Raw genomic sequence first — 17,078 nt, forward strand, 5'->3', positions numbered from 1 at the left:
AAAAGTCTTGAGCCACCCCTTCATTTCTTTCTATTTTGCTCGGGGAATGGGAAATAGGAGGGACAGCAGTTTACTGAAACATGTGCGTGGAAATGAGGCATGTATGAGGCAAAGACAGAGTTTGTACAAACTAACGAGCTTGAAAGTCAGTTTTCGGTTTGCCCTCTTTTATTTCTTTCTTGTCGTTTCTTTAGTCTTCGGGAATAGTTCTCCATGCTTGTCACGGCCTTGCCTTGCTAAGCATTAATTTCTTTCTCCAAATGATGTGAAGATCATATTTACTCAACGTGGAAACGTGCTTAAGGTTTGAGCGATGTTGATATACGAACAGCCAACAGAGCTTGAATAGAGGATTATGTGTGTAAAATAAATGGGCTCAACACAGATGCCACTTGGGTTTTCTCATGTTTTCTATCAAATATACAGACACAGGAAAACATGACCACAAAGCCACTTGCGTCACTGTCACATACGTCATCGCCTCTGTGGAAACATGACTTCATTTGAACTTGACTTCCACCTTAAGATTCTCTTGAAATCTTTGGCATGAAAAACAAATATCATGCTCGTGGTCATGACATGATCAATGTCACCTTACTGGGATAAAGGTAGCGGGAAAGAGGGAAAGGAGGAAGTGCCACAGAGGGTGTAGGGTGTCAGCCAGGTGGCAAAGGGGCAAGAGTGTGATTAGGTCTTGATTGCCAAAGGCCAGATGTGAGCTGACCCCACACGTCAGTCTGCCTCTTAACTGTGTACCTCCTTTCAGCTCATCACTGCTAGAAAGAGCCTGACTGTAAATCAAACTGCTGGTAGAATGCGACCAGTCGTCCCACATACCACAACAGGGGATCGAATGGCTAACTGTAGCCCACAAACCCCTAAACCAAACTTTCACATCATAAATACAGTTGTATTAATTACCATTTATTACATTAAGAGCTCTCTTTCTAATCCCTTTTGCATGAATTCAGACTTACCAGGCTTAAATATTTTAAATATAAATATTTCAGAAAAACTAACAAGATCCAAAAGACACGCAGAATTTCATTACTATTACATAGTTACTATTTCACATCTGAATTTTAGATTACATTTTAAAGGTTTTGTGGGATCACTGAGGTACACATGGGGTTGCCGTCCTTCTCAGGAAATAACTAACATGGAGTTACCATGATCCAGCTGAACGTCATTCACCTTTTAAGTGCTCATGATGTTGACTCACTGAGAGACACACAGGTAAAAATTCCACCTTAAACGTTACAGATTCTTTCGTCCTGTTGCGCAGTCACTTATATAAATGTATATTAAACTTCCGCTGTGGAAGCAGTGGATGCATAACCTACGAAACAAGTCGCAACTTAACATTGTGCGTCATTAATAGCGCTACATCCGTGCCTACTAAGCCTATATAAGCCTGAGAGCAGCCTATGATCCTGCCCTGTGTTTTTGTGTAGGCTGAGGTTAAAGGCTCGGCCCTGTCGGCCCCACTCACTGCAGAGCAATCTGCCGGACCACACCAAACTTTGAAAAACACAAACACTGTGTCTCACTTCCTTCTTTGGGTGCATATTTATTTAGCACACGGCAGTCCCTGGACTCTTTATTAGGTACACCTGCTCACTTTTATATCTAATCAGCCGGTTTCCTGCAACTCGGTGCATTTAGGCATGTAGACATGGGGAAGACGACCTGACAGCGTGTTGTCTGCCAACTGGAAGATCAGTGAATTGATCCCAGACTCCACATACCCAAGTATCCTTGGGCAAGGTACTGAACGCCAAGTTGTCCCCCAATGCTTCCATCAAAGTGGGAGTGTGTGTGTAAATGCTGGAAAGCTCCGAGGCATAGATAAAAGTGATTTCTGAATGTGTGAGTGAGACCTGTAGTAGGAAAACACTTGGAGTGCTCAACTGAATAGAAAAGTGTTACATAAGGCCACGTCCACGCTAATACATTTTCGTTTGAAAGCACACACCGTCCACACTGAGACGGCGTTTTTGGTCAAGGAAAATGGAGCTTTTTGAAAATGCTCTCCAAAGTGGATACATTTGAAAACGTCGTTTTCGCAGCACAGTGTGGACTGCGTGAACAGAGACTTTTTAAAACAATGCATTTTAGTCATGTGATGCAGTCATGTGACCAATTAAACTAAGATGAAAGAGGGCATTATACAGAAGTTGTTTTGTTTCCTCTCAATTTTGACAGCCCTATTAAGGATTAATACCAGTTTGTACTTGCTCCACATAGCTTTTCTTCAAATTCCTTAATTCTCACTCGCTTTTGCAACTTTGTACTTTTGTGTTACCCGTAGCAACAACTCCACCTCATTGTTAGTCCATTTAAAAAACTCGGATTAGTGTAGATGTAGCCTAAGATTCAGTCCATGTAGCCACAGTTGTTTGTGTGAATGCACTCGTGCTCTCAGAATAAGAATTGCAATGAGTACTGTATATTCTCGTTTATCTGCACTACTGCACTGTTTTATCTTTGTAAAGCACCAACTAACTTGGTTCTGCAGTGGTCTGATTGGTCAGATTTGTTGATTTAGATCCTCGCTCGATTTGAAAAAAATCAATGCTCTTTGTATGAAAAATATTTTTGACGTATAAAATATTTTACACATCCAGTGTGTCTGTGGTCATAAAGGTCAGAACGTGATGTGAGCCGGATTTTGATGAGGCCGAAAAAAGACAAATCACTTTTTTCAGTCAGTCTCCTGCTCGTCTTTCATAGAGCCAACGGATGGACAGCCACTAATTTGATAAAATAAATCTGCCCAGCTTTGAAACCCGGCTCCATTTGTCTCAGGAGACCAGAGGAGAGGTTCGAAAATATTAGGTAACAAATAAACAGCCAAAAACAACATGAAAGAAACGATCAGCCACTGCCTTTACTGAGCCAAAAGGTGATACTAAGCATGGGGGACATTCAGTATCGCACTCGTATACTGTACACGCAGGCGTCGGTAATCCACACACAGACGGACACACAGCTCCTCCGTGTGGGCTGAGGTCCAGTTCCGACACTCCAGCCCTCGGAGGTCTTTAGACGGGATTCACACAGCATCCGGCCCTTTACTGAGGCGCCACCACAGGGCTGTGGGGTATAAACGGTTTCTCACACCAGCACTTCTCAGGCAGTTAAAAACGTCTCTGCCAGCAAACACACATGCACACACACACACGCATGCACACACACGCACAGAAAATGTGACTGCAGTCCCAAGTGGTTGCTTTTGAATGTAAGGAGGTGGCTGATTACCAAGAGACCCACAGGGCACACCAGGTCAGCGTGATCTCAGATGTCAGCCATACCCTCCAGCACACACACACACCATCCATGCATAAACACACACTACCGTACCGGTGATACTTTCACCTCTTCAACTATCTGGAGCATCAGCTCATTTACTCAGAAGTAAAACTTTTCCAAACGACTTTCTGGAGCTCTAAACGCTTTTAGTTTAACCTCAAAAAGAGTCAGCGCACGCTCTCGATAAAACTATAAATATGAACAGTTTCAACATTTAATGATAAATTACATCACAAGTCGTATGAAACTGTAAGTAAAGAGTCGTGTGCGTCTTTGATGATGTGTCTGTATGTTAGGAATGCTGACTTGGCCGTCTCCTCCGATGACTTATTGCCTTTGACTGATCCAATGCCACAAGCTTTTATTCACTCTTAGCTTTGTAAACTAAACATTTACTCAGATTTGCCAGCTTTCAGCAATCAGTTGGAGCAAGTTGCATTTATAAAAAAAATAGGTCAACTTTAACCATTTGGGTGGCCTGTTAAACAACAGGGTGTGTTTCAGAGGGCAAAATACACTTTGTGAAATCTTCTTCACAGAAATGCAATTTAGGTATAATAATTATGTAACCGCAGCAGCTTATTGTACTATAAAATGTGTTTTCATTGTTATCAGCCTAGCTCCTGCCATATTACGTTTCTTTATAGTCAGAGAGGTCACAAATTTTACAGCAAAGCAGTAATTAAATCAGAAAACTAGGAATGTAACAAAACTGGAGGGATTTATTTTATTACTTTAGTAAAGGAGATGTGCTGAGGACAAAATATATAAAAAGAAGATGGAGACTAGGCCTCGTGTAAATCAAATGTTTTCACTATGACTGTGTAGAACAGCTCACCTACACTTACGGGACACAGCGGATCATCTGGCTCCACCTCAGCCAAACCCTAACATCCTCCTCTGTTGCGACAACGCTCTGCATGTCCTCCTTCACTACATCCATGAATCTCCTCTGTGGTCTTCCTCTTCAACTTCTGCCTGGCAGCTCCATCTTTAACACCCTTTGTCCAATATATCCACTAGGGGTGCAACAATACTCGTATCGGTATTGAACCATTCGATACAGTGCTTTCGGTACGCATATATATCGAACAATACAAAATGTTTTATTTATTTTATCAACTTTTCTTCTGACGATGCTGTCTGTGTTGAGCGCTCAGTGGATCTGCGTTCGACTACTCCGCCTAGGCTGCACTGTCAAGTGCAGATCCACTGAGTGCAGCACAAGCTACCAAGACAGAAGCTAAGCTCGTTGCAACATGGCAAATTGAACCTCCCCCACTCTCATTCAGATCTGGCGTTTGGAACTATTTTGGTCTTCATGTGAGGTATGACCCTGATGGTAAGCGTGTCATGGACTAAAGTAAAACAGTATGTCGGATGTGCCATGCAATGCTCAATTGGTGGGAACTAGTGCGTTAGCGCAGTTAGCTCGTTAACATGTTGACGCCGTCCAGCCCCACTCACGGGGCGATCCGCGGTAACTCGTTAACGGAAATTTGCCGTGTTGTGGCGTTAACGTCATTTTAACGAGATTTACGCTGACAGCACTAGTGTGAACACAACGAATATGACTGCACATTTACACCGGCATCATCCTAGTGCAAAGACAAGTGGAAGCAGACAAAAACAACAAGCAGGCATGCTACAAACTTTACCCGAGTCATTTAGACAGCGGTTAGCACATGATTCTCCTTATGGGGACCTGATATGTTTAATATGCTGCTGAGAATATAGCCCAGAAGAAGCGGATAGTATAGCTTTTATTTTGGGAAGAGACATTTCTCTGTAATAAACTCTCTTTTCCAAGGATGAGTGATTCCTCAATCAGATAGATTTTTTTTATTACTTTGTTGTTTCAGCAACATTAAATTTAAAAACTGTACTTTTGAGTTAAAATATATATTTATAATTTTAATAAATGACAAATTAAAAAGGCATGAAAATTTTTTTTGTATCAAAAAAATATCGAACCGTGACACCAAAGTATCGAACCGAACCGAACCGTGAATTTTGTGTATCGTTGCACCCCTATTATCCACTATCCCACCACTGCGCACGTGTAAACAATCTCAGCCTCACATCTCCAACATCCTCAGCCTGAGCTGTCCCTTTAAACCTTCCCCTTCACTCCTGCTGCTTACCCTCTGTCACCAATCACCCCTGACACTCATCTCCACCTGCTGCACAGTTTCTGAATTCTCATCTCCACCTGTCTAGTGAACTGTCCGCTGCTTTGGATGGGTTACCCCAGGTATTATAATTCATCCACCTTCACTACCTCCACCCTTGCAGCTTCACGTAATCATCCTTATCCCTCTGTAGTTAGAACAGATCAGCTGTGTTAAAAGATCCGGTCGAGTCCACTGCCCTCTCTCCGCGTCACCTCCAAACCTCCACAGGTATGTCATCTGGACCCGCCACCTTTCAACTCTTCACCCTCTTCATAGCTCACTTTCTGCTTACTCATCTTCTGAGATTCATCGTAACCGCCCGAATCTCAAAAGTGTACGCCCCGAGCTCACCTCCACGCTCTCGTTGACCTCTATCCCCCCGTCGTTGTCATCGTCCAGCTGTTTGTGGATGTGTCGCAACGCCTCCAAACTGAAGCGGTCGGCCTCGCCCATGCACGGCGGCATCACTATGAGGCAGGGGTCTGCGGAACAAAACAAAACAGAAAAATAGAGATGAGAAGGGAAAGGTTGAGATTAACAAAAGCAGTACTCTCGTCTGAGTATAAACAGGTGGAAGTTACACTTGCGAGCATTCGTAAAACCGGCTCTACTAAATGCTACCCAGGCTTTCAAGGAATTTCTGCTATGTTGTTCACTCGCTGCATACTTGGAACATGGAGGCAGCACATTGAGCAGAATGTAGGTTACAGTGCCAACAAAACAAAGAGCACACCGGGATGATATGTAGTAAAAAGAGCGAACAGAGACCGGGCGGTTATTTTTATATTCTCAGAGAGGAACGACGTTCTTATAGCGTTTAGATTTTATTTGCTGACTGTTTATGAAACAAAGAAGCTTAAGATGCCGCTGGATGGGTATGCGGTGATATGCTAATGCAGGGCTATGATAATAAAGTCTCTGACAGCGTGTTTACATAGTTTCACCTGCTCTCACAGCCCCGACCACACCCACGCTCCAGGCATTTATTAAAATCAGCTCCACTTTCGTGTTTGAAATGGACACGTGACGCGACTCGTGACGTGAAAGCGCACTACAGGAGACTCCTCCACGTGCTCACTAGTGTTTGTTTAATTAAAGACTTCGATAGCTCAATTATTACAAACGCTGAGGTGACGATGATGTCTGTGTTTTTGTCACAGCAGCGCAGGCGAATCAGCGGTCCTGCCGGACTCTGACGCGTGCTGTTATCATTCCTGCAGCGTCCCCAGACATTCCCCCTCTCTCTCTTGTTTTTATTCAGCCCTGTCCCGTCCCAAAGGGCGAAATGAGCCCATTACTTCCAGCCTTCCTAGCGATGGACAGTGTCAGCTGGCTAAGAGCCAAACTGTCTCAATGGAGCCACAAAACCACACACAGAGGCAGATGTGTACAACCACAGAAAAAAAAAAGACAAATGCATGCATCACAAGTGCAAAGACATCCCTCTGTAAACCACAAAGACAGAGCATTTTTTAAAACACTTAGATTGTAAAAAAAAAACAACTGAATCCGAGTCATCCCAAGGCCTAACAAATAATGATGCTCCCTGCTGTTTATAGAGCTGCACAGCACTGAAGGCCAACAATACAACAGCGAGACAGACACACACCCAAACACATGCATCAGGTTTTTAAGTGTTCTTGGCAACAGGTGGCGTTTCCGAGTGCGTGTACACGACCGCCACCGTGACGGCTTCACAGAATGCAAACAAGAGGCGGTAAGAAATCACATTATACGGCTAATAACAGCTCTTCCCTGAGAGCCAATGGACACGCCGCTTTTGAATGCACAGCTGGGCAACTCGGACAACCGCACACCTCGAAAGTGATTCGTTTTCAATGTTTAATTGCTCCGTGCATTTACCCGACGACCAAAAAAGGAAAACGCATGCACAAACTGTAGCAATGTTCTCAAGGCGTGAAGCAAAAGTTCAACAGTCTTCTTTAATTTTAACGCGAGGACAAGAATCAGTCGACATGTGAAAGCGTGTCAGCCGGTCAGTAAAGATGTTACATGTTCAGCACGTATAAGAAAAGAAAAACATCCCACGCAAACATCTCGTCTCGTCACACTGTCACGAGCTTCTCGTCATGGGTAGATGCACGTGTCTTTCTGCTAGGCGATGCGGGTTGCAGGTGTAGCTCGGCAGAAAGAAAAATAGTACCTGGTGAATGTGAAAACACCCGCGAGGTTTCTGAGTTTTATCTGATTGTTAACCAGGGCATGATTTCTTAAGAGGAATTGCTGCTGAGCTTTTCAAACGTACTTCTTGCGTTTTGAGTGCCACAGGAGCCAACTGGTTCCACTATATCCGAGAGAAGCTGGGAAACGCGAACTAAATCAGTGTACAGCAAATGGTTAAAAAGCACAAAGTGCAAAGAGTGTTTGACACAGACAGCTTGACAAAGTCTGGAAACTCAGTCGGGGATCATGAGTATCATGACAAGGTTTTCAGCTTTCTTAGTTAACCCTTCAGGCTGTGTGCTCATACAAAAGAGGGTGTTGGTGTTTGATGCATCATTTGACTCTTGTTCTGCACAAAATGAACGGACTGAGTCCCGCTTACATCAGAGGAATGGCTCACAGAGAGTTATGGGAATATCAAAAAATGCTAACAGCAAAAAGACGAGAGAAATGCCGGAGAGGAAAATGCTGTCAGTTCACGAGTTAATATATTTATTTCACCACTAAATGAAGCTCAACAAGTAAATTTAGAGCTCACACTGCAGGAGACGCGGAAGTTAATTCACTTTTTGCCAAGTTAATGCTGGAACATTGCAAAACATGCAAACTGATCAGACTGCAAATCAGGACTGAGCACAAGTACGTTCCCTCACTGGCCATTAGGTACTCCTCTTCAGCTGCTCCCTAACGCAAGTATTTAATCAGCCAATCATGTGGCAGCAGCTCATCTAGACATGTAGGAATCGTCAAGACGACCAAACCAAGCATCAGAATGACGGAGGGTACAGGATCAGAAGACCACGCCAGAGGCTTCAGTTCGCATGGTCTCAACTTCTGCTGGGCCATTCAGGTGGTAGTGTCAGAATATGGAGTGAACAACGTGAAAGCATGGATTCAACTTGCCTGATATCAGCAGTTCAGGCTGGTCTTGGAGGTGTGAGGGATATTTCGTGGCACACTTTGGGCCCTCTGCTGTGAACTGAGTATCATTTAAACACATTTGCCTGCCTGAGTGTTGCTGCTGACCATGTCCATCTTCTGATGGCTGCTTCCAGCAGGATAACACGCCATGCCACAAAGCTCAGCTCGTCGCAAACTGGTTTGTTGAACGTGACAAAGTACCTGTACTCTGTACTCAAATGGCCTCCACAGTCACCAGATCTCTATCAACTAGAACACCTTAGGGAACGAGGTGGAACGAATAATTCGAATCACGGATGTGAAACCGACAAATCTGCAGCAGCTGTGTGACGCTGTCACATCAAACACCAAACATGTGAATATGGAGCAAAATCTCACAGGGATGTTTCCAGCACCTTTTTGAATCTGTGCCATAAAGAATTAAAGCAGCTCTGGAGGCATAAAGGGCCCAATCCTGCACCAGAAACGTGTACCTAACAAAGCGTCTAGCGAGCGCATTCATGTGCTTTCTGCAGAATTTCATCCAAAATGTTTTCTCTCAGCTGAAAAGAAATTGTGGTGCGCTTGGATCGCGTTCACAGAAACAGAAAAATGCAGCTTCTGACTAATTACATAGCCTGCCCTGGAGCAGGCTGCGTTCAGCACAGGTTCCCATCGCAGGCAAGCCGGGTTAAAAGAAAGCCACCTTTGAGACAATAACTCACTAACACATTCATGCTGCTTCATACACACTTGCGAGACCAGAGGAAAGGCGTGTATGTTTGTGTGAACTCGCCCCATTAGATCTGCAGCTTCCACTTTTTTAAAGCACCCTGATGAGCATGTACAGCTCGCAGGCAGCCATGTGATATTTTCTGTGGGTTTTTGATGTCAGATCTGTTTACTAAAGCCAGACTTGACACGTTAGTTATAGAACTGCCACTTGGCAATCTACAGAAGAAGCAAAGAGAGGCATTTGATTGGACGCATGCCCGGGGCTAAGTTTGGATGAGAGGACACTGGGTAGGGATGAACGTGTCGAGCGAAGGAACCAGCACTGGCAGAGGGCTGCGAGTGGCCTCACGATTGGCAGAAGGGAGCGATACGCCGCCAGAGGTTAGATAACACGGTGATCATTTGTTCTTGTGCAAACAGATACAGCGGACTGGTTTGAGGGAGTGAAACCACAGAGGCTTTAAAGTCTCCACCTCTCAACACGATACAGTGACAGAGCTGGGCTAACTTGAACTGAACTTTTGTTTTGACTGATGTGCTCCAAATAGAAAAATCACTTTCTTTCTGACAACACGGTGTGCACCAATCAGGAACAGACCTTTACTAGGATTCCCCTAAAGGCTGTGTGCTGTTGGGGAAAAAAACAGGAACAAAGAGAACCACAAAACACTCCAAACCACTTCCGTCCCCATAACGAAGACAGTAGATGAAGAAGCGTATCTGTCAGTGACAGGAAGTAATATCAGTGCGAACGAGGCTGCTTTAGATAAGCCTCATTTGGGCAGCGTCTGTGCGCCTGTGCTCGGTCAAAAGCCATCTGATGCTCGAGAACAAGTTACATAATGCATTTGCTTAGCTTGCCAGAAAAGTTTACATAGTCTGCTGTTTGCATAGCATGCACATCTAGTTTGCTGTTTGGTTATTTAAAGGAACCCAAAAAGACTTGACTTTTTTATGCAGAGAAAGAAGCAAAACAAGAGCCGCGGTTTAGCCGGAATTCTTTCTTTTACAGGAATGTCGGAACTGACAGCAGCACCCTTTCACTGTCTGTGATGTTGGTTTTCATTCCTCTATAAGTACTACTGGCCTAATTCTGTCCCCTGCATAAAGGAAAAGATGCTTCCAAGATAAAACAAAAGAAGAAATTTTAAAAAGCTGTCATTCACACGCAGGATTTAAGCTGTCCCACCTGCTGAGACATCCAGAAATGTGACAGCGCAGGCCTTTTCTCCCCCATTTCTGAGTACGTTTGAGGATAGTTGTTAGCACTACAATGAGAAACCATGTGACGGGAAGTGGTCGTCGGTGACCCCCCCCTGAGCGTTCCAGGGGGACGCTTGCTAAAAAAAAATACTCAAATTAAAAACAGCCGGGACAAGCGGTCCCGAAAGATGACAAAATTGGAAAGCTCTGGGTTATTTTTAACCTATCAGGCTCCCGGCTGTCAGGATGTAAACGCTCAACAATGGCAGAGGTCTCCCTTGCTCAAACACACACAGATGAGCAGGAAAGCGGCTGTACAGTAATTTGCTTTGCTATAACTCACAAAATGTGTGCAAGCTGTCACCGTGGGGGTGGGTGGGTACTTCAAAAGAACTTGATAGCTAAAGCATTTATCTGTCAGCTGCTCGCTTTAAAGTCATTTCCAGCACCTTTTTTTTCCTGCTCTATATGCGTGACATTAACAGGGTGTTGTTTCATGTTGACAAAAAAACATGTGAAGTCAGTGGCGGGAGAAGCAGACAGAGAGGAGTGTGTGTTTGTAATGTTCGATGTGTTTGCCGTGGGAGCTGTGGGGTGAGGGGGGAACTTCCTTCAATTCGATCCCTGTGACATTTGGCCTTTTGTGTTTAAACGCTCGAATCGATGCGCCAGACCTCATCCCGCTGAATTCTGGGTGTGTGGTCTGTTCAAATGTTAGACAAACATGTCTCCTACAGAAAAAATAAAAACAGCTTTACTCGCTGATCTTTAAGCCCCTGTAATCTTTTCATGTGCTAATATGAGAGCTTTGACAAGCCTTTCTGTTCTCCTATGCTTTTATTCACCTGAGATCAATGCCGAGGCAGGAGTTTGTTCTCTATCAATGAACACGATCCATCAAGATAGCTACTTTTATAACCTACTGAGCATTGTGTAAATAGCAAATCTTAACAAAAGCTGTTTTCGCCTGATGCTTTTGGACTAAATCGGAGTGAAAGGGGTCCAGGCGTGGTCTGAAATCATCCTCACTGCAGAAAACTTCATGTGTAAGATGTTTTCCCCATACTGGAAACCCAGGTGGAGTCTATAGGAGGCAGGACTCGCGGCCTGTACAGAATCTATTCTTAAAACTGGCTCAATCAGACATAAAGTCTGAAAAACGTCTGTTCAATGCCCGATCTGTCCAATTCAGACCACCTTGCATCCTCACATGCAGTTCCAAATAATGCCTCAGCTATAACGGCTTTAAGTATTACTCATCTGTCCCATTGACCTCTATGATATGAGTCACAGCGCTGCACCACTTGATTTGAGTCAATCCCACATACATCTTTGTGCAGCTGTCATAGTGTGTTTGATTCCACAGCTTAAAATAGTCGCCCACAAATCCACTGTTTAAGCAGCGTTTGCCAAAAAAAATGAAGCGCCTGGCTGTCTTAAGATATTACTTAGCTCTAAACACACACATTTGTTTTCACTGAAGATGTGGATCTGGCAGAGAGCTGCAGATTTCTTGACAAATAAATAAGGACGAGAGGCTGATGTAAAGAAGGGGAGCTAATAGAGAGCGTCTGCTTATACACGGACCAGACTGCATATCACAACATGGCCCTTTAAGCCCTTGAGGATTACACTTAAAACATGTGAAATACATAACAATCAATATTTAGTTCGTATACTTCTGATCTCTGCAGACAGGCTTTAGTTCAGTTACACAGGAAGAGTACCAGCGGTGCGTCACGTCAGCACCTCGTAGCCCAGAGTGAGATCTCCACCTGAGAGACAGGTCAAACTTGGTCTTGGATGAGGAAGCCAAGATTCAGTGTAAGAGTATCTGGGAGCTGGTTGGGTGTGTGCAGAGGCAGTGGGGAATTAAGATAGCAGGACGTGATGGGCCTGACATTTGACTCTGGGGAGCCAAAGGGGGGCTGAAGCGGCCTCTTCTTTCCCACAAACTGCTTGAGATTTCTCGGCGTCCTCAGCCACGTCCTGCGCTCACACGCTGACGTCTCCCTTTCTCTCTGGAGTGCAGACACACACCTCGGCCAACGCTTATTCAAGCAGACAGCGATGTGTCTGAATGGCGCAATCAAGTAACGGGGAAGGAGGCTTGAGAGCAAACATGGCGCATGCTAAAGCAGACGAGAGCGAGCTCACTCGTGCGCCTCTTCGCGTCGAAGCCTCCTGTCATCTCAGATACTCAGATGACAAAGGCTGAGGAGACGCTAATAAACCTGACTGAGACACATTTAGTTAAAAATGTTTGCTTAAACTGCGCCAACACTTTGCATAGCATGCAACTACTAGAGGTGAATGATAAGTCATAGAATATGACTCCCTAAACAACTACAGCAGATACTTCTGTGATAATAACCTGGCAAAATCGGACTTAGCATAAACCTGCATCCGCTTTATACCCGAGTGAGCCACCCTGCCCTCCAGTCACGTGACGCATGTGCTGTGTCAAGCACAGCTGAGAGAGAGCACTAGTCCAGCTCCCTGCTTACCTTATTGTGAACATGAGAATCACGCAGTAACTAACAATATGAGCATCTCAGGACGCACTGCCCACAATATCTGTAACATGACACAGCATGTGTCATGTTACAGTGCTGTGACTTAGTTAACTTTTCTTCCCTTTCAGTTAATTTAGCTGATAAGAGTCATAGAAAGAGCCTGATTCAGTGGCCGATATGCCAATTTATCAGTACGTATAACGGCCGATACGTAAAGATTAAGGTAAAGAAGAGACAGGAGAAACACCCTGCAACCATGTTATGATTGTTGATGTTGCATAGTTTGTCCACCAGGGGACAACTTCCCAGTTGGCCAAAAACAAAGAAAAAAAAAAGTAAAAACAACTAGCTGATTCGAGAAGAGTCCAGCAGAGCGTGAACGAGTACTCCTTATGGTGGCAATGAAACATTCATATTGTGATATCAATCATATTAAATAGCTACACTAAAAAGCTGTTTATGGTTAATGTGTCTGAAAAAGGAAAGGATTTCGGCCAATATATCGGGAATAGCTTTCTTTTTTTGGTGTTAAAAGTCTTACATCAGTTGGGCTATAAATGATATAACTGTCACTGCTGCAGGCAGCAGTCGTGTGGGGTTAAAGGGAAAAGGACCCAATCGCAGGCACTGATGACGCAATGACTGAGCTTTATTTACATGAGGTGATAATTCAGACAGAGCAGAGATGGGACAGACGGAAACTAAGAACAAACCTAAACTGGGACAATCTAACCAACAAATCTGAAAGCAGAACTCACAGGAAACCATACAGGGTGGAACACATGGAGGTAACACAGACGGCCCAGTAACAAGCAGAAGAAAACACGGGGCTTATATGCACACAGGAGCAATCGGGGAATGGGAGACAGGTGGGAGAAATCAGAGCTGACGAGACAAAGCGAAACAGAAACCAAACCTAAGAACAAGGAAATCCTAACAACAATTAACCTGAAACATAAGATAATAATCAAAACCAAAACCACTGAGTCCACAGGCTCAGGACCAAGACAATAACAGTGGTTGTGATGAGTGAAATAGCTCCATGTTTTAATAATGATAGTTGCCATCAGTGTATTTTTAATATAGCGCAAAAGGAAGCGGCACGATATAATGATTGATTTGGTCCCACCTGTACTACACGCTGCACTAAATTAAGTGCAAATTTCTTTACTTGGATGCCCAAAATTGCAGTTTGCCGTTTCATTTTAAAGCACCTTTAACTATTTACTAACAATCCCAAAGAAGAAAGAAAATTTAAGAAGAACATTTAAAGATACGCGATGATGCAAAAGTTACGATCAATTTCCAAATACAGAAACTGTTCAATAAATGTGAACTTAACCTCAATAAAGTGCAAACACTTTTACAAAGAAAGGCAAGTAAGGCGAGTAGGACACTAAAAAACAGAGGGGGTAATTGCAACATGTGTGTAGGGCTTCCAGAATACAAACAACACTTGGTGGGAAACACTGAGTGTAAACATAATGTTTGTTTGTCTGCAAGATATCTCCACTGTGCTACTGAGTCAATAAATTCAGATGTAGATAACACTTACTGGAGCTTCTGTAGATAAGCTAGCAGAATATCAGGATGGGGCAACTGGTGGAGTTTGGATTTCAAATGTTTTTTTACAAATATATATTTCTGTTAATTTGACCCAAAAAGATCCCAGATAGTTCTCCAGTCTATGAAATAAAATCCTCTCATAATTTTGATTTCCAGGAGAAAGCCAGCTTGCTCGTGGACACTTCAGCATAGCGGGCCCGCGGTCTTGCTTAACCGGTTTCTTTCTGCGCTCATATTTCGCTACATGTACATGACCCCGTTGCTCCAGCGTTAACAACACCAGTTACAAAACGAGCTCAGGTGACCTCCTGCTTGGGTGTCGCTCGGCTCTCCGGCCATTCTGTGAAGTGCATGCATGCACCTTCCTCCGCACGGAAACCTGCCACGGCCATTTCAGCTGATCCGCTGGCAACGCATCAAACTCTTATCAGCGTTCACACGTTTACGATGCATGCCTTAACCGTGTGCATGATAAATGACATGTTAAGAATACCCTTATAAGTTGCTCTATTTTATTAATGTCTTGTGCAGCCGTGAACTTCTGCAGGCAGCCTTTGCTTGCTTGCAAGGGGCGCCTCCTTATGTCTGACCCCGCCCTGCGAACCCTTTTATTACCATTTTTTTTGTGCACAGGTAAACACACCTATTAGAAGCTCAAAATGTATAAAAGCAAGGAGCAATGTGATTTCAGTGTGTACCATGTATGTCCCCTGTATCCACTGCCCATATGGCAGTGTCATAAGTCAAGCTGACGGGTCAGTATTAAAGGCAAGTAAATAAAGCTTCTAGAGAGTCTACCATTTCAGCTCATCAGCAGCCATTAATAAGACACAAATATCATTAGCTGCCTACAAATGCCACCCACTAGTCCAGATAGAGGAAGAGAGGTGGTTAGTTAAGAGGAAGAAACGAGATACAGAAAGTATTCGTGTGTTACTCTCGCTTTGCACAAGCTGTTAAAATGAACGCATCGCAGACATGCACTTAAAAACCTACCTCTCTTACTCAACAAGCACTTTAAAACTGAGATTTGGCCAGCAGAAGGGGAACGAACCGGATAAACAATAAACTAGATACAATAATTAAACAAGACTTTCTCTCTACTACTTTTCTTTTCCCCTGGAAGAAGCAATAATTTAAGAAATATTTATTTCTCAGGCTCTGAGGCTTTTGTTATGTTTGAGCTGATGTTTTGTTGACAGGTGTGCTTTCACATTCCTGTGGGTGCCTTGGGCATGGCAGACAAACACAAAGTAAAGTGCCACACATGACTGTATAATTAACTCATTTCCAAGTAGGGAGTGACAAGTGAATGACAGGCTTTTTTTTAAAGGATGACTCAGATTGTTCACGAACCGCTTACACAAAAAAGGAGTTACGCATGTAGCCTCGACGAATTCTTGGAAAACCTCACACTAAGCTCCACGCTGTCCCGGCTAAAGGCGTTTAACATGTCTGAACTGCAGCTCCGTCCACCCGCACGAAGCAGTGGAAACAAAAGATGGTGCAGGTGGAGGTGGATAAGCATGGGCGCAGTGAAGCAATGCAGCGAGTGCAAAACTCCAACATGCACATCTGCAGTCTGACTGAGCAGACTGTACATAAAAGATGGACACAGAGATTGCGACATCACCTACTGGTTTGTGGAGCTCCATTCTTAAGACGCCAGCTGAGAGTTTAGGTCGTCGCCATCATGGTTCAAACATCAGAAAAAGGTGAATTTGAGTTAAAAAAAAACAAAACCACAAGACAGCCGTGAAGCAAACCGTACTTCATTGTCTGTTTCACTCTAAATGAGATAATTTGCCAAATTAATATAATGTTGTATTTAACAAGTGTTAAAACATTTAGGAACATAAGCTCATCAGGAAAGTGTTTCCTGTGCTCACAAATCGAGCGACCAGTACCAGTGTTATTGTTATAGACGTCTATGCAATCAGGCTTGGCCACTAGATATAATGCAGATTTTACTTTTTAGACTCAGACTCACATCCACCTCTTAAATAAAGTCTATTTTTTGGTTTTGGTACAATGTTTTGTTTTCTTTTTTCACTAGCAGTGCTGTGCAGCATTGTTTGCCTACCGAGAGCCAGTTTTGTTTGAAAGTAACACAGAAGAAAACTACAGTACCGTCCACAAGTCATTTATTTATATTTTGCTTGGAAAATGGGAAATGAGTTATTGAAGCATGTGCAGACATACATGGAAATATATATATGGCAATTCTAATTAGCTTGAAAATCAATATTTGGGTTGATCACAGCCTAAAGGTCATCAAACCTGTTGTCACTGACTTTTTGTCCAGTTCTTGTGAAGTTTGGCCTACCTCAGTCTTTTCTCCTGTTTCCTTTTCTTAATGAGCTTCTTGACAGCCACATTTCCACTGAGACAATTTCTGAGGAAGCTTCAATGAACAGTAAATGGATCAAGTGACGGGCCAGATGCATCTTTCAGGTCCTGTGTCAGGGCTTTGCTGGATGTTTTTTCC

General features: G+C 43.7%; 1 protein-coding gene across 4 annotated transcripts in view; it reads right to left on the reverse strand.

The window, feature by feature from the left end:
- The window catches only part of stim2b (stromal interaction molecule 2b), a 58,114-nt gene that overhangs the window by 24,557 nt on the left and 16,479 nt on the right, over window positions 1-17,078 (reverse strand). Inside the window, exons 1-2 of one of the 4 annotated variants that reach the window (XM_082526041.1) lie at window positions 7,096-7,476; window positions 5,838-5,968 (exon numbers count right to left, since the gene is read on the reverse strand). In XM_082526041.1, coding sequence (XP_082382167.1) covers window positions 5,838-5,968; window positions 7,096-7,105 — 141 coding nt within the window. In that variant the 5' untranslated portion in view covers window positions 7,106-7,476. The other 3 variants (XM_082526042.1, XM_082526040.1, XM_082526044.1) reach the window with 3 other exon arrangements.

Source organism: Aulonocara stuartgranti, assembly GCF_965226115.1.
Source record: "Aulonocara stuartgranti genome assembly, chromosome: 3".
Classification (NCBI taxonomy): domain Eukaryota; kingdom Metazoa; phylum Chordata; class Actinopteri; order Cichliformes; family Cichlidae; genus Aulonocara; species Aulonocara stuartgranti.